A 23,406-nucleotide genomic window follows, 5' to 3' on the forward strand; every position below is an offset into this window, starting at 1 on the left:
TATTCTAGGCTCTCAGTGCAGCTGTTCAGATGAGCAGCAAACTCTCTACATGTTGGTAAGTAGCTGTGTAAAGTGATTTATTTATATACATAGCAAGTCAAGGAAAAAATTCTAGAAGAAGAATCTGACAACTTCCAGAACCACAGGAGATGTTTAAGCTGATCTGCTTCATTAATTTTAACGAATCAATAGAAAAGCCCTAGCATATGAAAGCAGAATTAAGTCCGTTACACAGCCTCTCCTCCTGGCCCTCCCTCCCCCACCAAGACATTTGAAATAGCTGTAGCTACCATAATTCCTGCAAGCTACACTGACAGAGCAGTGAGATTTGGTGATCTCTGAAATTCACTATATTTAGCTAGATTCTAACTGTAATATAAAATTTAAAGGATATGAAAAAAAATGAAGCTTTACTAATAAAGCTCATTTTTAGCATCAGGCAATTATTACTGCTAAGAAAATGTAGGGCAAGAAGGAATCCAGCAGAGATTCTTGTTGTCTTTTCGAAGTGACACCGAGTGTTACTTCTGCTTTTCAGTACTGAAAATACTGATTTAATCTTTTTAAAATTAGAAATGCAAAAATAACTTGTCTGTACATCTCAGAGAAGACAATTACATAGGATTAGGAGTTAAGCAGCTAGAAAGGGCTGTACCTTTAATACCCTCAAGAAACATACTGGAAAAGGTAACGTATTTTAAACCCACAAAATTGATCATTTTAAAGTAGCTCAGAGCTCATTTTTAACTACTGTTAGCAGTCTACTGTTTATGCTTAAACACACAGAGCTAAAGTAATTACCTGTATAGTTGAATCCCCCATTATAAATTTTGCTCCTTCTATTACAGCCATATATGAAAATCTTAGTTGATCAGGTGTCTGAATAAGTCCCATTCGGTATTTTCTCATATCCAGTAACACCTTCTTAATATCTACAGAAAACGGATCCTTTTTTTCCATCTGTAAAGAAGGTTATATTGAAAGTGTCATAGATATGGTTAAAAAAAATTACAGATAAAAAAGGTGAACCACAAAATGCAAACTAAAAATTCCGTCACATTATGTTCCTGGTAGTTACGTAAGAAATTAACACCTCAAGATTTCTAAATTGGTTTTCACAGGAAAAAAAGAAAGAAAAAGGAAATCATTAACGAAAGCTTGCCCTAAGCAAATCTACAACCATGTATTAACCAAATAAATCAGTACTCTATTATCAAGTCTCAACTATGAGGAATTTAGACGCACTTGGTTTGATTCCAAGATGTACTTCAAAGTAGGCCTATCACAATCAGAATCATAAAATAGCACTTCCTACAACTCCCGCGTAGAACAGCAGTTTGGAGTAGAGCAGACACTTCCATATTTAAAGCAGATCCTCTAATTTATGTGTAACACACACATTTTGAGCTCCATGCTAGACTCATGGGAGCTGTTTAAATCACATATCTGCACTCCTTGCAATGTTTGCTTTAATTCTTTTAACATTAAAGTATGCTTGCATCAAAATACACACGCTGGGGTTTTGCTGTTGCTGTTGTTGTTTGGTTTTTTAAACTACACAAAAAAACTGAAGAAAAAGAACAAATTGAGAGGGCATACTCAAAACATAAGATGACTAGTTTAGACTTCAAATGAAATCATTTTCCTTAACCCTATGCCATACTTCTCACTATTAACCAACAGAGGCAAAAGTGGATTCTGAAATTTGAAAATCAAAAACTTAAAAGGTACTTTAAATTTTATTTAACATTTAAAGTGCAGTCAAATTATGAATAACGATACAATCCACCTAGGCTAATCTCAATCTACTTTGTGTATCTCATCTAAAAGAGAAAGAGTGCTGCCTATGTACTTTCCAGAACGCTGTGAAATGGATAGATTTCACACACTCCAGATAGATTTATCAATGTATTTTAAGACTTTTGTTTATAACCATTAAAACGTGAAGAAGCCTGATACCCTAACTAAAAGTTTTACTGATATGTCATTACCTTAAATGCTTTTAAAGCCTTCTGACCAAAACACCCACAATGGGAACGAAGGCAGAGTGTGGGAAGGAAAGCGGTGACAGAAAACAGCTAAGTACTTACCAGAACAAGACAAGAGTCTACTAATGAAAACGTGCCGGATCGTCCTATCCCTGCACTACAGTGAACCACTGCAGGTCCATGTTCAGGACTTAGACAACCAGATTCTCTGACTTTAAAAAGGAAGTTCAGGAATGAAGCTGGGGATTCGGGAACTCCAAAATCTGGCCACGTAGTATAATGAAAGTGAGATATCATCCTGGATTCTCCACTCTAGAAGAAAAAACAAACAATGCAACTAGAAAGTACTCAATTTGTGTTTAGTTAGCACACATTTCCCCAGTCCAAATCAATACAACTCTATTTCAAACCTCCCATTCAGATAAACAATCTAATATCTTTTTGCAAGCTGGATGACTAGTAACAATGCAATATGAAGCATTTCATCACCTGCATTAGTAGTTTTTCCCCTTTGAAATTATTACTAAATATTGTTTTTCCTCTTCTCAAACTTTCACTGTTTCATTTTTTTGCTTTACTACTTGCCCTTAAATATTCCTTCTAAACCATTAATGCAACTTAATGGCTGACGGCAATCATGTTATGGTGGACAGGACTGAAAAAATACCCATCAGCATTGCAAGCACTCTCTTCTGCTCAGAGCAGGGTACAATACCAAGAGGTACCAGCATCTCCTTTCTACTAACTGCACCACTGAGAGTAGCAAGAATGTGCAACAAGACTCAGCTTGAAGTACTCATTCATTGTAAGTAAGTAAGAATTCAAACACCACACAAATTTTTCCTCGGCAAATAATAAAACAACAGTAAGCAAATCTGCACATATACTGAAAAGCTTCAGTCATGAATTTGAGCCATACCTTCACAGAACTCCCTTCAGATTTGCTGTTAAATGCTAATCCTTGCTTCTCCTCTCTTTGTTACACGCTGATTCTGAGACAATTTGGTCAGCTATTTTAGTTCAGGAATTTTTAATCTCCCTCCATTTCACCTATTTTTCCACGGTTTTAACATCTACGTAAACTTGCATACACTTGAAACATCAATAAATTTAAGGTATGTGCATTACAGAAAATCCATTTTTCTTTTTCAGTAACAACAAGCTATATGAGGGATAACATATGAAACTCCCTTGTGAAACTATGATTGCCTAGTTCATAGTTATCACAATTACAAGAATATTCTCACACTGTCTTTTGCCCTGATACTGCAAGACTGCACATTTCCACAGACAACAGGATCTATTACTGTGACTCAATTCAATCTTAAATGCACAACATTTTGCAGGGATGTTTCAGGGATAAAAGCTCAACATGGAAAACGGTCTGACCCATCACACTTGGTACATGAGTATACAGTAACATTTCCGAAAGGAAAAATCTACCAAACCCTCCTCGATTACATAAATACAGGGATTTTCCTTTCTTATTTGTCTGAAGCAAAGCATTAAAAAAAGTTTGTGTTCTCAGCTGAGATGTAGCTTTAATGATACCAGGTTAATTTAACTAGCCAACTTTTTTCAAACATCATGAAGGAGATGTTCTTGAAAAGAAGTGTGGTAGTTATAAAAATTTAAGGAATGCAACATACTAAGCAATCTCCTCAAAAAAATCTCCAGAAAAATAATTCATCAATTGACAAAATAAAGAGGAAAAACTGGAGAGGGGAGGTAGAAGAACATAATAGGTAAAGAGAAGCTTAAAGGTGTTTCTTCTGAATGTAGGTGATCTTTTGAAGTGGTAATCTGTACTCTGTCCTCCTCCTCAAGATTCTTAACAGTATTCCAGATGAAAGCCTCCCTTATACCTCAAAACAACAAAAAGCAGTACTTATCTATGGAAAATAAAGCTGACCTGTGGGATGGAGTCGAGTTTTTCTTTTGTTTTGTTTAAATCCCTTACTGTAATAAGCACTAGCATCCTCACCTTTAAACAAAGAAAACACACAGCGGTGCTTCCACCACACGGCCAAGTGTCCCCTGTGCACACACTAATCTGGAAAAAGCTATACCTAATGGAAAAATAGATCAATGCTACTGTACATCTCATCCATCTCTAGTCTACTGAATTACTTTTTTCTTCCTCCCCATACTGTATGAGAGCTTTATCTATTCCAGAATTTTCCATCACTTCAGCTCATTTAAAAATATCTAGTCTCCTCATCTCTCTTTATGAGTCTCATTTCAAAGCTCTGCAACTGGCTGGTCTTTGAACTTGCAGTTTTTAAACATACAGCCAAGTCCCATTTGACTCTTTGAAACCTCCCACATTTTCTCTCTCACACAGACTCTCTTTCAAGTGGTGCTTGGCAGTCAAGCTGGACAACCGAAATACTGTCTTTATGGGAGTAACTGTACCATTCTTTCTTGAAGAACTTCTTTGTTTTGGGGGGATGTGGCTAGCCATGCACCACAGGTACCTCCTACATGAACTCTTGCAAGACTGGAGAGAAAAGGCTTGGCTTGGTAAGGATTCACAACTGTTGAGTGACAGAAATTCAGTTAAGGAACAGCCAATTATTTAAAGCTGTTAAGCTTTAAGTGTTCTTTTGAAGAAAAAAAGCCAAGCCTCGGGATTCAGACATTTTGCAGATACATAAATGGTATAAGTAGGTTTACATAGGTAAATGGTTTAAGCAGGTAATGCTTTTCTGCTTGAAAACTGAGAACCAGTTTATTCTATAGTTACTATGCCATATTCTTCTAACACTATTTCTTTAAGCCTAGCTACCTATCCTACAGAAAATATCCTACAGAGGTCAACATATAATATTTTAAAACTTTTTGAAAATGCTGTCAGACCATTCTAGTGAATGTTTCATTAAATACTGCGATAAGCTTACAGCAAATAATTACAGCTAAAACTGGTCAGCTTGGAAGCTAATACCCTACTGCACAGCTCTCCACTGATAGCTGGCAAGACCTGCAGCACCATCACAAGCCATGCTCCAAGTTACAACCAAGCAAGGATCAGAGCAGAAGAATAATATAAGGCAACAAGGCAACCTATCCACAAAATAAACCTTACCACAATCATTTTACAGTGAATATCCAATAATCCAATTAGGCAGGGTACAAAAATCTCAGAACAACTCTCGTCACCTTAGATTCAGTCACCTGAGAGCCTGAACAGTAATAAAATACTATCAAATTGCTCAAAGAAACTGATGTTTTCAGTGTCAAGCAAACCAAGTTAAGACAGAAAATGCTCACCTGCCAAAGTTCACACAAACACACCTTAAAAAAAAAAAAAAAGCTGTGATAGCTGATAGGCAACTTAAATGGTCTAACATCAAGGAATAAAAATACACACAAATCCCACTGCTGGTCTTGTATTTCACCATCAGGCCTCAAATGCATTAACATTTAATTTGTATAGAAATGAGGTGTGCTCTGGAGTACTAACAGAAGTACTGACATTCAAAATTACTGACTTTTACCACAGCCTTCTCTCTTTCCTCATTCTAATGCCTGGCAGAACAGCTTTCAAATTATATGAAAAATTGTAATGAAGATAATGCAGCTAAATAATTCTCACAAACATTCTGCTTTCCAAAACTGGTACGTATCCTCTCCTAGGAGTTATGCCTTCTAAATCTGTAAAGCATGTATAGGAAAGGAAAACCCAGACTCTTGTAAGGAAATGATATTCCTCCTAACATCTCAGCTTTATTACTGAGAAGCAAAATACTTATTTAAACTTTTCAAAGTGCTGAGAATGTCCTAGAGTTTAAAACAAGCGTATGCCATGTTTCAGAAATTCCTTCCAACCACTGCAGCAGTTACATAAATACATACACAGTCACAATGACAAAAATCACATTATATATGAGATAACAGAACATGGCCTGCCATTAGATTGCTGCCTTCATAACCAAAATACCTTCTTCAGACATTTAAAATGTTGAACACTGGAAATCAACAACTCTAATCTTATCTTCATTTACTACACTGATCCTGTGCTTCCACCTGAAATGTATTAAGGAACCTTACTCTAAAGTCTCCTACCACTAACGTTGCAAGGAATCTAGATTACTACCTCTCCTCGAGGTGCTTTACTTGTATTTCTAGGAACCCAGCCTGAGACACCTTTACTCACACAAATACTTAGCAAATGTACCGTACTGAATTATTATTTTATGTCCTAGTGCTTCTATAAGGCTTGAAGAACGCTAACTCCAAATAATATTTTGTATGTGGAACAGCTAGAAGAAACAGAACAATTCAGAACAGAAGTTACTCAAAGAGAGGGAGGCGAAAAAACAAACAAACAGAAGTTTCATTCCTTTCCACTGCTCCATTTCAGCATTGAGCCAATCTCTGGTTTCCCTCAGATTCTGATATTCCTTTGTTCCCTGAAGCTTCCCTGAACTCCCCAGAACCGACCTATTCCCCTTAAGTTCATCAGCACTCACTGCACTATACCCTGTGGGTGATGCACAATGAATCTTCATGCTACCTGGCCACCTCACCAGAAGTTACTGAAAATACAGTTTTCTTTTAAGTACTCATCACGAGGAAAGCCAAAAGGATTAATCAATTACACATTCTGTACACAGTGGAATCTTACAGAAATTACCTGTGAATACCTAACAACTCACCCAGAATATGATGATAGCCACCAAACAGTCACTCCATCCAATGAAGCATGGATTTAACAAAAGGCTCTAAAACACTTACCAACTTCTCCATTACACTTGGTGTTACTTCAAGTCATAGACATGCAATAGCTTTTCAAGTAAATTATTACAAATTTATAATGTAAGCACAGTAGTTTCCTCTACTCTTATTTTCCATTGTATGCTAGGGTTTATAGAAGCCTTCACATTCAGTCTTACCTTAAGGGGAGCTGAAAAAGACACCAATGAACATCATCTCCTCTACAAAGTTTTTGGGCAACTTCAGCCACAACAGCAAAAACAAACACTTGCCGGAAACAGATCTAAACCAATCAAACTGTCAAATATCACCATCTAACCCTAAAAACACACACTACCCCTCAAATCCCTATCAGCTGTATTTCTAACTGCTCTTAAATGACAAATAAATTAGAAACAAATACTCAGGTTTTGTCCTACTGGTTAGAACATTAAATGCTTCTTTTCACACATATTCATTTTGCTTGTGTATTAGTGAGATTTGTTAAAGTAACACAGATAATTTACTTGAGTTCAGAATAGCTGTACTGTAACGCCGATTTAAGTTCTCTGTGTTTTCATGGAAATGCTAAAATTTCTTAAGTATTCTTGGAACTCAGAATAAAATTGTATCTCTGACTCATCCTATATTCCAGGCATCAAGTGGCTAAATGGTTTCCTATTCTGTCCCCACAAAAGCCCCCTCCAGAGTTAAAGAGCATGAGCACACTAAAGCTCACATTTCAATTCAACGTGAATACTCAATTCCCACTAATCTTAATGGCACACTTCAAAATTCTTATAGAAGGCTGCACTTGCAATTCACAGTGTTATTATTCTGGGAACTATGTTGCTGTTTTTGGTTTTTGTGTCCCCCCCCCCCCCCCCCTTTAAGTAACTGATTATGTTCTGTTTCTTCTGGCTGTTTCACATACAAAATATTATTTGGAGTTAGCATTCTTCAAACCTTGTAGAAGTATTAGGGCATAAAATAAAAATTCAGTACAGTACGTTTGCTAAATATTTGTGTGAGTAAAGTTACTTACAAGAATGTCTATATAACACTGATGGGGCATGCATTAACAGCCCAGTAAACCCAGGCATTTCAGCTCTCAGTAGCTTCAAAGCCATGAAGCCTACTACAGTGCTTACGCTACTGTGCTGTTCCTCATGCGATCTCGGCATTTTCCAGCTAACATTATGTCCAAACACAGATGTATCATGAAAACTGTATTCTTAAAAAAAAAAAAAAAAAAAAAAAAAAAAAAAAAGAAAAAAAAGAAAAAAAAAACCAGGAAATCCAAGATTACAGGCCAATGGCAGTCAAATCATTATTAGAAGAAAAAAAAAAAAAAAAAAAAAAAAAAGGCCTTTTTGATAGTTAGGAAAACTTGCCTCAGCTTTCCAAAAAGAAGAGTGGTTCTTTCCCAAATACTATCTTGCAAGAAGTACTGCTCTTTATCTTAGCCTTTGCTGTTAACAAACCAAAGACTAACAGAAATTCTCCAAGTCAGTAGGTCAAAATTTCATAAAGCTCTCCTTTCACTGAATAAATCAAGGAACAACATGCCAAGTTTTATCATGCTGATCTCGTGAGGGAGGTTTCAAATTAACAGACAAATGGTACTTGTTTCAAAGTATCACTAAAAGTTACTATAAATTCAAATAATTTTGATCAAACATATCGAGACTTAGTTGTATAAAACAACATGCAAAAGAAAAATCCTCTTCAAGCTTTCCTTTCTCAAATCCACTGACAAGACAACTTCGAATAAAACTTGCCATACGATCACTTTCAATTAATATAAGGCAAGGTTTATAGGGAGAGAGAATATCTTACAAGACATAGCTGGAACAAACAGACAAGCTCTTCAATCCTGTCTTCAGTTCTGAAACAGAAGCAGCAAATTCCAACCCAAGCTCAGGCCAGGAACAATTTTTTTTGAGCTTAACTTGATTAAATTGTCAAAGTGCTTAATTTTTAAGAGAAAAGGATGGTTGGTCCTGTGGAGCAAAAGGGGAGGTAAGCAAGAGGAGATAATGTTACCTATCCACAGGTGGCAATTGTCCCTCCCTCCCACCCCAAACTTACTTAGCTGCACTGAAATATGTGGAAAACTATAGTTAAAGAAATATATAGTAATAACCGGGTATCATTTCTGATATTCAAAAGAAATCAGAAACATCCTAGGTTCTTCCTTTTATGGTATTTCTTACAGCTCCTCTTAGGATCACCTCTACCACCAATAAGAATTCAGCACGCTAAGATACTGCCAAATGGAAAACAAAAATATTAAAAATAAGTGCTGCAGGACTTCCCTCTTAACATTTAGATTGAGATTTGCTCACTTGCTATATGCCACACTTCATCTTCAACATTATTAAAAGCAAACACGTTATAATTTTCAGTGTAAAAGCTCTATTAAACCTGCAGTGACAGTGTGCTAAGTGCTTTGCATTATATACTTAAGGTCAGGAATATGAGATATACAGACTCCAAAAGCTTACGTTGATATTTTCTAATTGCAGTAGGTGAACAGTGTAATAGGATTTGACTTCTTCCGATACTAGCCTCACACGAAAACCTGTTTCACTAAACATCATAAATTCTTCTCCTCTCGTTGGCCAGTACTGTGCACATTTCACCTATGTGGAAAAAGAAAAAAAGAAAAATCTAGTTAAATACCCTAGCACCCTGGGCTTTGTGCTACCAAATTCTGAGACCTTTAAATACAGTATAGTAAAGTACACATTACCTGCTCCTAGTTTGAGGAATTCTCAGATCCTGTAAAGTTTACACTCAAGTGACTGCAACAGTTTCAACTGGTGCTAGGCATTCCAGCTGCAGCTGTTCACTCTCTCCTTCATGACAGTTCCAGTGCGTCTTGAGACCTTAACCCTTCACCCTTTCCCCAGCTTTCCACCTAGTTCTCTACAGAGATCTTTACTCATCTATTTCAACACATCCCCTGCATTTCTGACACGGACATCTGCACATTTACAGAAGTGATGCAACACGTTGTGCCTATTTCCCTAAGCCTCGCTGAAAATTGGAAGATTTAGTGAAACAAGAACAAATTAGCAATACAGAACTTCCTCATCCTTTACTCCTCTTGCTTTGCACTCAAACTCACTGTAGGTAAAGAAATGACTTTGTCATGGACTAGGCAAAAAAATTTCACTAACAAATACACCCTAGGGAAAGAAAAAAAAAATCTCCACAAAATGACATGCATTTATCATTCAAATCCACAATGATTTTAGGCACATTAGTAGAGAAAACCTACACAATAACAGAAGATTGATATACTTTTTATGTGTACCACCAATTGTAAGTAATCCAAAATAATCAGACCACTTCGACAGCTGGTGGAGGCAGCCTGGCCTGTTATGAACAGTTCCTAACACTGCACAAAAACACACTGCTCTGAAACAATCTAAAGCTTTAATTCAAATGCATCTTCCCACTTGGGTGTTTTTCTTTTCTTTTTTTAAATTCCTAAATTTTTTTTTTTATTTTTTATTTTTTACCTATATTGCTTCTAATTCATCTTAGTTCTGTCTCTATGCACTCCTTTTTCATCATGCTACTTTCACCTTTCTGGATGTATACTAGATGTTGGTTTTAGTGAAATCAGTTTTACCTTAGCTCCATCACTTTGTTTAATGGTATAGTATATACATATTACGCTGTGCAGCAATGAAAAAGTGTTGATTCTTTAAACATAACAATCAATCTGTATGTTCAGCAATATTAAAACTACATGGTTCACTTTACAGCTTAAGCAAAATGTCTGATGTTACTCACCGAGTCTTTTTCAACAATTCTGTTCAGCATAACAACTGCTTTGGTTTTTTGTTGCCATACCATTAGCCAAAAATGACAACACGTATTAGGTAGTGGACCCTGTGTGGCAAAAAGAAAAATGAATAGGAAAATGCATAAGCAATGTCTGAACATGACTAATGTGTTACTGTGTGAAACCAAAATCTTTGTCCAAAAAGTTTAATCAAGCTATTAACAAAATGATAGAGAAGACAGGAAAGAAAGCAACCACACTGCACAAATCACTCAAGAGATACTGTCAGAGCTATGAAGTATAATACACCCTTCTGAAAGTTTATATTTAATAGTATAAAACCATTATTACCTGAAAAGCAGGAAATATCTACAAAGCTTTAGAGACAGTCTATTATATACACTTAAACATTCCCCTTTATCTTTTTATTAAAATGTGTGTTCACAACTGGATCAAACAGGCTGTTAGCATGAGATACGTAATACAGAGTGATGAGGAATCATCCGAACGTAAATTACCATTGTACAAATCCACTTCCCCCATACCTGCATTCCCTGTAGTACCTGCTGATTGGTGACTGATTGATGACTTACCTGTGTTAAGATATAGCATCTCTGAGCTTCTTCTATGACCACTAGGCTGGCATTGATATAATCATTCTCTGTGTTCTGCAGTTTTACTCGACTGTGATCATCTAAAATTAAAGGAAACTTAAGAATGAACAATGCCTTTACTTTCACCAATACTCTGCAGCAGAAGAGGTTAGGCCTACAAAGCAATCATTAAAGAATTTATTTTCTATCTAAGCAAATGGCCAGCTACATGAAAGCAGCTCCTCATGCAACATTGATAACAATGGCTGACTCATTCTGCCCTCAGCATTCCATCACAGGTTAGTAACTGGAATACCACTTCTCCTCTAAAAAACAACTAATTCCCCACACCAACAAAAGCAGCTCATGCCCATCCTTCAACAATTTTATTTCCTTAATATAACAGCATTGACAAGCCACAACAGGCTACGTTCCACTGCATGGTTTGCCTTAAGTTTGGAATTCCAAGGTCTTCAGTAAACTACAACTCCACAGGCCAAGGCAGAATCATAAACTGACATGGCTAAAAAATTACCTACTTAGAATCATTCTAATCAAGCTTTGCTGAACTTAATTTTCCTCGTCATTTAACACAATGCAAATTAGAAGCACTAAGGAAGTAGCACATAAATGATGTCCCTATTAAACAAATCTTCCAATTAAACAAGCCTAATTTTATTACGTGCTTTCTACCTTTCCCACGATTTTGCAAGCAGGGCAGAAGATTTGCTACTCATTGCAGATGGAAGCAGTCAAAGGATTGCTTTTAAAATACTAACATTAACTTGAGAAAGATTATCAGACTGTCATATGACAATGCTGCATAATGAAAAGTCACTGTGACTGTATGTGTGTAGGACTTTCCAGTACTTCCTAACTGCCTTCTACCAGGCACTTAAGTAATCAGACTCATCCACAGCAAATAATCCTTCGTCAGCCATTTATCAGACTCCGTTAAATAAACAGCAACTTTTGTCTGAAATCCATACACAATTGCATATCACAAACTGAGCTCTGACTGACTGAGAACCCCCTGAAGCTCAACCACCGATAGATTGTTTGTAAGAACTAAGGAACAATAACAAAGCTACTTGAGTGCATTTCAGGAAGCCATTCTGTAAAGCAACAGACAGAGCCAGCAGTGAGTCAGGGTGCGATGCCAGTTTCTCACTGACACTGACCACAAAACTTACTTGGAGCTGTCACAGCTGCTGCCAAAGCACGTCAGTCCTCTGTTCCCTTTCCCACCGTCACCAAAAGCTTAAGTTCCTTTTGACATCTATCTTACAAAATTAACAAAACCCATGACCTTCGTGCAAGCAACCACTAATTATCACCCTCGGGAGAGCTATGCTGTCCCTATGTCACTGCCAGCCTATACAGCACAAGGCTTATCTAAGAAGAAATCCACGAACGTGACCCTGACTGGGCAAACAGCTTATATGAGAATCAGAACAAAGTTAATGAACTGGCCCCTTGTTCTGTGGGCTGCTTGTATTATTTTACAAATACTTTCCACAGTTTTGGAAACCTGGGAAAAATGTATTTACTTTGCCTTGATCTGCTTTTACACTCTTCCTCAGCTCCCTGCTACTGGCAGCTGCCAGAAGCTACCAGGATGTACAGGGATCCTTTACGAGACTGTAATGACTATAATGACTGTTCTTACATTCCTCAACCTCTTAAATATATGGTCACCTTACCAGATTCACAGAAGAAAGTGAACAGTGAAATTCTTTATTTTCTCCCCCGGAGGACAAAGGTTTGAGGTTATCTAGCTTCTAGCTTTTTTGTGTACAGCACAGAAGTATGCTGTAAAGCTATTTTTAATATAAAAGAATGAGAAAGCTACCAGGTTGTCTGTTTTCATTAGCATTCCAGATGTGAGACAGCACCATCTTGACTCTCAGGAGTCTTATAACAATTTGTATGCCCGTATGAAGGAAAAAAAAAAAACAACAGTCAAGACAGAAGACTGAAGATGTGTTTTAAGGTAAAAATGTGTCCTTGCATTATTTTATCTGGAAATTCAAGTGTTACTTTTTCCTTTCATATATCACTTTATCTGAAATGTTTCTACTGGAGAGAAACCAAGACCTTTGTAAATATTACATGTCATCTGCCAACAGGAAAAACTTAAGATCTTGTTATAGTAAATCACACATACCGGTACTAGTGTTCTCGGAAAGGTGACGTAAGCAGGCACTGTTAACAGTTTAATCACCCAGCAGCAGCTGCTGCTCTGCTGCCAGCAGGAGATAACTGCCTGGGCCCTAACCAGACTTGGTACTGTAGCACTTACACACATTTTCAGCTTTATTTTTAAGCCTCTTCTATGTTCTGCCCTGTTAACATTACAAAGAAAGTTTGGAAATAACTCCTAACAGTTAATTCTCCCTCCTCCTGCCCGACCAAAACAGAGGCAAACCTCCAAATACGGTGGCATACCCAGGGGACAAAGAAAGCCACGAGCAAATATTGATTTCCCTTTCAGGGGAATGGGTTCCTAAAGGACACAATGACCTAGAAACCTCATTCAAGTTCTGGCTTGCTTGGCTGAATTAAATGAAGCGAGCCAACCTTCAACAGCAAGTTAGCTGTAACATTTTTCTCATATGTAAATCATTTCCAGTTACACAGGACTTCAGATTTATACGAACGATAAACATATCTTAAATCTAATCTAAAAGATCTATCTTAAACACTGCCAAGCTCACAACAGCTAAAATACAGCACAAATTTTCTGAAGTGTTAATTTCCCTATTTTGACAAATTACACAGCTGAAAAGGAAGTGGCAACCTTAAGAACACTTCTCATTCTGGCTCCCGCACTAAGAATACTGCTCCCACAGCCACCTTGTCTGAGATAAGCTCTTATTACCCACTTCTGGCAAAACCCTTTCCCTCCACTATTACCTATAACGCTCCCTGCATCTCACACAAGGCCAAGATTTTACACTGCACATTGCCCACCCCTGCAAAAAGGAAAGTGAGGTACCCAGTTAAAAAGAGATAGGAACGTTTGGCAGTTCACATGACACAGACCTTACAGTTGACTAATGAAAGGTTTTATTCAGAAAAATCAATTGCACTTCTCAACACGAAACCGCTGCATAACCTAAAAAACATCTTCTGTCCAAGAGAAGTTTGCTTGCCAAATATGGTGCTATAACAGGGAAGGGTGACATGCTACTTAGTGGATTAAAGAAAGTCACAAATAAAACATGCAGCGATAAGCCATCCCAGTGACCCTGTGTGACGCTTCACCCCCTGCCAGTAAATCCCCTTCATTTCACTAATCTAAATCTGGTCTACCTGAGCTGCTGCATTACCCAAATCACAGCCCTCCGTTACCGGATGTACGCTCACAACTTTCAGACAAATGGTTTCAGAGGGAGCTTAAGGCAAAGGAAAGGCAAAGCAGCTTTCCTCACCTTGCCAATGGTTGCACGCAGCACATGCCACCATGATACATCAGCAAAGGCTTAGCTTGTAACTGGAATGTATTCATACTGAAACACGTAGGTCGCTCTGAAAATAATGCTGTATGTAATTCCATGGAAACTACAGCAAATACAAAGAGCTCTGTAACACTATTTGATGGAGCTATAAAACACTGTTTATCAACAGTCACCACCATTAGCTGTGTATTTTCACCAGCCACAAACAAGAGCTTGCTTGCTGCGCTCACACAAATCTGCACCATCAACAACGTGGTTTAAATGTTGGCTAGCTCTGAAGCGCTCAGACTATGATCTTTGACAGTCCCTTCCTAGTGAACTCTCTTGTTCTAAAGTCTAGGTCAGTATGTGCCAGGACGACTCCCCTCTTCCCCAAACCTTAAGAAAGAAATATCTCCAAAAGCAACACACACTGTTTATTTATAACATGCTTCTGGTAACAACATGTCCTATAGAATCATTAGATAATCATACAAAAAAAAAAAACCCACCACATTAATTTCAGCTTCTAAGATGGACAGCAAGAAGTGCAGTAGACTTATTTTGGACAGAACCTCCAGGCATGAACTTGAAACAAAGGACAAAAAGGGAACATTTTGCCATAATAAATAATCAGTGCTAAGTGCAAAACCATCCACATCAGCTCCAACTCGGTTCCTCATAAAGAACAGTACTCTTCACATTCCTCTCTCTCTGGCATATGTTCTACAATGACTATAAGCCTACAGTTGAAAGATCCAACACAAAGTCTACTAGCTGCCTACTGAAGAAAACAAAGAGAAATCACTACCTTTTAAGATTCTCCAACAGCAACATGATCTATTTGGTGAAAATGTTCAGATGACCTAAGAAAATACGCTACATGCCATGTCATAAATAAGGGCTAAAGAGAAAACTAACTTGTGCCATCTCTCACAAGAGGGAGAAAAAGAAATCCTGAAGAAATCCTGACAATTTTACCTGAGGGGGGATTCCCTTTCTGCCTCTGAACCTGGGAATGCAGTAGGAAGATCTCTGAAGGTCTTTACAGTCAACCTAAGACACTGGACTACTTTGATATGAGCTAAAGATAAGATTTAGAAGGAAAGTATTAAGTCTTAGAGTTTCAATAAAGGTATCAATAAAGAATAATAGCCCCGTAATTTATTTTCCTCTGAATAATGTTTTCTGAGAAACAGTTTCATCTGTCAGGAAATGACTGACTGTCAAACCAAACCCATTTCAGATTAACTTCCTGTTTCAATACTGCAACACTGCCGAGATATTCCTCTCCCCATTCTAGACCCATACCAGACTGCATGACTACTGTTTTTTTGGCTAGGCAATTACTCTTGAGGGCATTTCTCCAACTAATTTTTTTTTTTTTTTTTTTTTTTTTTTTTTTTTTTTTTAATACACACTGTAGCTCCTTAGCAAGGAAAATGACACTAATGAAAATACTTCTGAAACAGGAGACAATGTAAGATTCACTCAATTGTAATGGGCAGACAATTAGCCTCATACAGCCAACTGCAACCATCTTGTACCTAGAAAGGTACATGATATACAACCAGTTTTAATGTGCATGCTCTGTGTATTATAGTTGAAGTGGGGCAAACCAACCCAAAGCACCTTTTCCGCAATGCAGAACAATCCCTGCATTTCCTCTTACAGACACGCCATCTCACATTTTAGACTGGCTTGTTTGCTGTATAGATAGACAAATCATTTTCTCTTGGCTACGAAGAAATACAATATTTTTATTAAATTACATCACATGTTTTGTAATATATTTAATTAGCATAGGAATAACTGCTATTTCCGAAGACCATCAGGTATCAGAAGTCCAGGTTCTGCCCCAGCTGCTTTGAAGTTTTTGGTACCAAAACATTAGAATGTCATTTATCATCTACTCTCTTACAGGTCTCCTCCTACTTCCCACCACTGTCAAAGGAACAGTTATGACTCGTATTTGAAAACATACACATAAAATGCAACAGTAATCAGATAAAAGACTGTTTTGCTCTGTTCTCATAGAGCCTTGCTACTGGCACCCAGTTCTGTGGGCATATCATGGCAGTTCAGTTCAAACCTTCTTTCTTTCAGGCACGCTAAAAACTGAGACATGCTTCCTAAGGCTCACTGTTAAACTTCATGTCAACTAGCATGTCACTATAGTCCTCCTGAACCCAGGTACTACTTCAGAACTAGACTTATTCAACTGTCTATCTGCTGTTATATTGGACCCATTGTTTACTACAGTTGCATCACTTCCTTCTGGATAATGGAGCATTTCAGGGCAGAAGTGTCCACTATTGTGAAAGATATATCATGACTAAGGAAAATTTTGGAAAACAAAACAAAACAAACAAAAACACCCAACCACCAATTCACATCCTTACAGGAGATGACTACAAGCCAATCATTTAAGATATTATTGCAGGTATTCCAGATGCTACTGAAATAACAGAAGTTTTCCTTATTTTAGAAATGCAGAAAAAAAAACATACTTTAAAACTATGCTGCCCTTCTCTCTGCAGTTGTTACAAATTAACTGAATGCGAGATGTGAGAAAGGACAAAAAAAAGTGAGCACAACTTCTGTTACAAAAGCTGCAGATGACAGACACGGGAATAGACTTTGGGTCTCAGGGGTTCAAAACCAATTTCCTGCCTTCTCAAAATCTGTCTCAATTTAGGTATGAAACAGAAAGTGAATGAAATGCGACCTGCTTTATCACAGGTAAGAAGCCAACACCGTGCTCTAACAGGACAGTTAGCCTGAGACATGAGGTCTCACACTGACCAACATAGGTTAACTAAGGTCTATCAGGGCACTCAGGTCCTGAGCACATTCTGCTGGACACACAGGAGCCAGTAAGCCTCAACTAACCTGAGGTATCATCTTCAGAGCTGCACATTTCTCAGATAGGATGGTGATGGGAAATGCCATACAGACACAGCAAGGAGGGTCTGTGCTGAACTCTCATTTCATGATGGCACAGTATTTAGACTCAGCATTAAGCCAGAGTGGACCCATTTGACAGGAATACACCACATAAGCAAGCCTTCTGGCAACTGCCTAACAATCAGCATGAGCACTGCTATCTGAACAGCATGACTCACTTCGAGACTCTGTGCATAGTTTTGAGAAGTGCTATACACATGCTGTTACCACAGCTTTCAACTGGAAACAAGGACTTCAGCACTTCTCCAAAATATACAATAGATACTCATATCAAGCACTCAAACAAAAAGCCCTAATGAATCAACTACTCTTCAAAAATTCTAGATCCAAGAACAAAGGGATTATGAGAGATTTTGCTGCTCTGGGAAACATAGTACAAAAAGACACGCAAACATTGAAGTTTTCTATAAAATACTGAAGTTGAAAGAGGTTAAATCTGTTTTCATTTTTTCCCCTAGTCCTTCTGAAAGTGATATACAGTAGCTTTCTCTAGCTATAATTATCTATCACTCATTTTTTGCTCATGTGTATTTTCATAAGGATACTGGATTAAAGTTTCTGAAGAAAACGCTGTTGAAAAAGATATTTCACATGCTTCGGTAGCAAATAAACTGGAAAATGTACTGCTGTAAATACTGAAAAGATACTTACATGGACTAACATCTCTGTATCTGTTTCGATTTCTGTTTTCTGGGTATTTTGCAACTCTATGAGGGTAGTCACTGGATTTATGCCGAATTTCCTTTAAAAGACAAAAATACAGTTTATTTCTAGCCACCAAGCACATTAAGGCTGATATTCTATACAACCTATCACAAGGCTTTCAAGCTCAGTTATTTAACTGCAGTGATTAATACCATTATTGACTTATAAACCAACTTTTACTACAGCTAATGCTACTTTCACCCAGAAAACACATGCCATTCTTAGCCATACTGCTGTCATTTAGATCTTTTTACACTTGGTCAACGTATGCACAATTTGGTAACTAACTGACACAGCAGAAACAAAAGGGGGGGGGGGGGAAGGGAAGGTAATTCTCATGCTTACTGTTGAACTGAGATTTGCAAGCTATTTCCCAGAAAAAGTACAAGTCTGAACTAAGAGTACAGCTGGCAACATAAGCACCACAAAGAAAATTGAACTAGTTAGCTGCAGCCATAACATCATTAATAGCCACAAAATTATTACAGGTCTTTCAACAGTTCATCTTGAACAGCCATCATTAAACATGAGCCTGTAAGAGAGAACATCTCTACTCTCAAATGTGAGCTTGTATCAATACAGAAATCACAGCCAGCTTCTACTCAGGCATTAACACAAACTCTTTGATAATCTGCATTTGGAAGATATTTAAACACACTCATTTACACATCATTTTAAAGAAGTAATACTGCTTACATATTGTAAACGGGGAAGGTGTTTCTGTTTGTTTCTAAAGCTTCTTGATTCTAATGAGAATGTCTTTTTCCACAACTTCACCTTCAAACTAAGAAGCAGATTTGTAAGTGTGAAAACACAGAAACACAGACAGTGTGCTACTGACAAACAGCCTCTTACGGACTGACTGGTGTCTTTATATCCCTGTACTCAGCTGACACGCAGTGATATGAAACTAAAAATATTTCAGTGTTGTTTTTTTTTTTCAGATTAAATTCCTATAGGAGTTCTCTGTGCTCCAGCTAAAACAATCATCTTTGCAAGCTTATTAATCAGTTGAGATACTCTCATACCAGGAACACAATGAAACAGGACTTTGGAAATCTAACAGATGTAAAGAAGCTTCATTTTTTTTAATGTCTGCCTTATGCTGTGACTTACGTGCAATGATAATCTGTGAAAAACAGCTACAATATGGAACAGCAAGTGTCCAACCATCAGTGCTTTACGTACCTCCACATAAATCACTCAATCTGTTACACAATCAGATTTTGATTTTGGTACAGAACAATGGAACTTGTATTCTCTTCTAGCTTAAATGCCTTACAGGCTTTTGGAGTACCTCCACGCTCAACAATTAAACGGCAAGCATTCACAGCCAAATTCCCTCAAATGTAAGTTCTTTTTTATTATCATCATCATCCTGTAACGGGAAGCATTTTGTTTTAAAAAGCACAGGCATTTTCTGTGCTCAGAAATAGACTTACAATTTCATAAATATTCCAAGCTTCTACCACAAGCCTAGGAAGATTCTCGGAACTGAAGGACAAAGGTTTCGGCAAGAAGAATTAAGAAAACCCTAATATTCAGCTGGGTTTTTTCTTCAGGAAACATATGCCTTTCACAGCAAGCGTGTGTCCTATACAACGCAGTCATAGCTAAATACCTTCCTAAATAAGAAGTCAGTATATTGGAATGGGTCCAGAGGACGGCCATGAAGACGCTCAGAGGGCTGGAATACCTCTCCTATGGAGAAAGGCTGAGGGAGTTGTGCTTGTTCAGCCTGGAGAAGGCTCCAGGGAGACCTCACTGAGGCCTTCCACTATTTAAAGGGATATCATAAACAGCAGGGGACCAACTTACTACATGGCCTGATAGTAACAGGACACAGAGGAATGGCTTTAAAATAAAAGATGAGAGTTAGGTTACATGTTATGAGGAAGCTCTCGGCTCAGAGGGCAGTGAGGCGCTGGCACAGCTGTCCAGAGAAGCTGTGGTGCCCCATCCCTGGAGGCACTCAAGGCCAGGGTGGATGGGCCCTGGGCAGCTGAGCTGCTGGGCGGCAGCCCTGCCCACAGCACAGGGTGGGGTGGGTGGGCTTCGAGCTTCCTTTCAATTCAAACCACTCCGTGATTCTGTGATAATTTAACTGAGGAGAAAACTCCTGCTTGAGTTCAGGAAACTGAACTTTGCTTCGCACTACTTCTCCTCATTTGGGAGAGCAACGTAGCACGCACCCTAGCTCGAGTACTATCTATAAGCCCCTTACAGGCGCTGCCCGCAGCGAGAGGCCCGGACGGCTTCAGCCCGGGGGAGGTCGGCTGTAACACACAGCTGGGCCGGGGCAGCCCGCCCGCCTCAGCCCAAGTCCCGCTCCTCAGCCGCCGCACATGCGCAGGCGCTGCTCGCACGCACGCTGCCGGCCGGCGCGCAGGCGCAGCGGCTACGGCCCCACGGCGACGCTTGCGTGCTGCCCCATTCGCACCCCTCCCCGCAAGAGAAGGGAAAAGGAAAAGCCAAGCGAGGCCCGGGAGCATGCGCGCCGCCCGCCCGCAGTTTCGCTGCGTGTGCCGGAGAGCGACTCGCGCCCCTACAACTTCCGCTCCGCCGAGCCTCCGCATAACGGCGACGGGCGCCGGCGGACCGCGGCCCTCTCCCCGTCGGGCGATCGAACCCCTTCTCCGCTCACCAGATAGCGCGCCTGCCACTCGTTCGTGGCGTCGATCTCTTGGAACTCCCGCTCGATGGCGGCGGACATGGCGGCGGCCAAAGCAGCAGAACCGCCGCCAGCCCAGCTCCCGCGCGCTGCCCGCCCTGCCGCCGCCGCGCGCGCACATACGCTCGCGGCGGCTCCCGCGACAGCCGGGCGCATGCGTAGCCCCGCCCCCCGGCGAGGGCGGCCTAGGCCACGCCCACGGGGAGCGGAAGGAGGAGTGAGCACCTGGGAGATGGGGCGCCGCCCGCAGGTGGCCGCGAGGCCTGGCAGCGCCGCGAGGTGAAGAGGCGGGCTGGCGGCGGCGGCGATTTTTTATGACGTCACCGTGGAAGTCGGCTGTGAGCGAAGATCGAAGCGGGGCCTCAGCGGCCCCTCAACTCCGCCGCCCCCTGGCGGTTACCCCGGCGTCGTTGATAGCCACGCCCCTTACGTGTTAGCCGCGCTCCCCTTCTATGTTAGCCCCGCCCCGCTCCGCCGCCGGCTTACAGCGCGGCCTGAGGAGACTCCCGGAATCAGTGCGGCCGGGGCGTGGGCGGGTTGAGGCTGTGCTGCCTTCAGCGGCGTGCGGGGAGGCGGGCACGCGGGCTACTGGGCACGGAACGGCAGGTCAGTCTCCTGGCTTCGCCATCCCAGTGTGGAGTTGTAGGTGTCCCTATTGGTTGTTGGACCGGGTGACCTTTAAAGGTCCCTTCTGACTCAGATAATTCTGTGACTATGATTTTGACTTTGAAACATATTTAGGAAACCTCTCCTGCGTCTTGAGGGCGGCGCTGGGAGGCTCTCTGGTCAGTCCGTGGGATCGTTTGTGCAGTAAGCAACTCGTTATGTTTCTGATTAAGGAATACAAAGATGAATCTGCCCATCCTGAATGTAATGATTATTTTAAAGAAAGAAGTTTCTTTGAATTCATGTTGCAGGAAACAAAAGGTGTTTGTCACCACATAAAAGTGTGATCTTCCAGGGGCTGGGTGTAGAGAAATAAGTTGGTAAGTGTCATGGTTTTGTGATTTTTGGCTTTCGGTATTCCACATCATAACATCATGTGGGGCACTGGGACTTTAACTGTCAATGCTCAAGTCCTGGGTACCTGCCCAGAGGAGAAGAAGAACTACATTCCCCAGGGGACCTTGCGGTCAGGGAGAGGAGGTTTAACTCCTGGCAAGGTTGCCTGATTGCTCTTTCTCGCCTGCCCTTCGTCGTGGGCGCTGCTCCCGTCTCCCTGCTGCTCAACTGGACTGCGCATCTCACCTCAGCGTTGTAGGTAGGTTGTCAGTAGGTAGAAAGCATCTGCCAAGTAGCATGTTTAATAAAGAAGCAAAAACACACAGTGCCCTCACTGATCTACGTCTTCAGTACGCTTGCTCTCTGGATATGAACTTTTGATATGAAACTGCTCTGTGTTTTGCAGTACTTGTTCTTAAAGCAAAATATCTCTTTTCTCCACTCACTGGAGCTGACTCCGCCCAGACATCACAGAATATCTCAAAGTGGAAGGGATGAGGACCATCAAGTCCAACTCCCAGCTCCACACAGCACCACCCAAAAATCAAACCACGTATCTGAGAACATGGTCTAGATGCTTCTTGAATTCTGGCACTTGGGGCCATGCCCTGTGCAGCCCATTCCATGCCCACCGCCCTGTGCTGCAGCCCCTGTCCCTCACCCCCAGCCGCCCTCCCCTCACACAGCTCCATGCCGTTCCCTCAGGCCCTGTCGCTGTCACACACAGCAGAGCTCAGCGCTGCCCTCCGCTCCCTGTGAGGAGCTGCAGCCGCCATCAGGCCTCCCCTCAGCTCTTCTGCTCTGTGCTGAGCACACCCAGGGAACTCAGCTGCTCCTCATACACTTTCCCCCTCTAGACCCTTCTCCATCTTTGAAGCCCTCCTTTGGACACTCTCTAATATTTCATGTCCTGTGACTACTGCTGCACACAAACGTGCACACAGAACTCGAGGCAGTACTCGATGCATCCATGCTGCCATGAAGCCACCCTGCGTGGCCACAGCTGAAGGAAGCTCAGGTGCCGCCCTGTCAATGCAGAGAACAAAGGGAGACATTGCCCAGTGAGGTGGTGCTTCCTCCTTGTTCTGGTGCAAAGGCCAGGAAGGCTTGGAGGCCACTCCCTGCGGAGTGTGAGATGTCCTGCCTGTTTCCGAAGACAGGCCTACCATCAGGAGCACTATGTGTGTATCAGCAGAGTAGGCCACTGAGACATTGGTATATCTTGAGAAGAATGCAGGAGAAATGTAGTTTTGTTAAGTAAATGTACATAATATGTATTTTGCTTTTTAACTAGCAGCTGTAGTGCACATTAGAAGCTTGTATTTGTCTGGAGGAACTACATCCCCACATTTCCATTGGGAAAGCAACGGAATTGTATTACTAGGAGGGGGGGGATTGTGGCAGCAGTTATGTTTAGAATCTGTAGACAAATTGGTGCCTGGAGGCAGCTTATGTAAAAATAAATATTTATTAATTGCTGTTTAAATCTGGCTTAGAACAACAGTAATTGGCAAAACATGGTTTTCTGGAGAAATTGCTTTTGTTT

General features: G+C 40.4%; 1 protein-coding gene across 1 annotated transcript in view; it reads right to left on the bottom strand.

Moving 5' to 3' along the window:
• The window catches only part of PTPN2 (protein tyrosine phosphatase non-receptor type 2), a gene marked incomplete at both ends in the record, with an annotated part of 32,871 nt that extends 11,971 nt beyond the window's left edge, over positions 1-20,900 (bottom strand). Inside the window, 7 exons of the mRNA XM_079533576.1 lie at positions 802-960; positions 2,091-2,300; positions 9,191-9,328; positions 10,491-10,589; positions 11,076-11,176; positions 18,134-18,224; positions 20,832-20,900. Coding sequence (XP_079389702.1) covers positions 802-960; positions 2,091-2,300; positions 9,191-9,328; positions 10,491-10,589; positions 11,076-11,176; positions 18,134-18,224; positions 20,832-20,900 — 867 coding nt within the window. The remainder of the gene's footprint in view (positions 1-801; positions 961-2,090; positions 2,301-9,190; positions 9,329-10,490; positions 10,590-11,075; positions 11,177-18,133; positions 18,225-20,831) is intronic.
• Between the last annotated feature and the right edge of the window lie 2,506 nt (positions 20,901-23,406).

Source organism: Tetrao urogallus (genome assembly GCF_951394365.1).
Source record: "Tetrao urogallus genome assembly, chromosome: 3".
NCBI lineage: Eukaryota > Metazoa > Chordata > Aves > Galliformes > Phasianidae > Tetrao > Tetrao urogallus.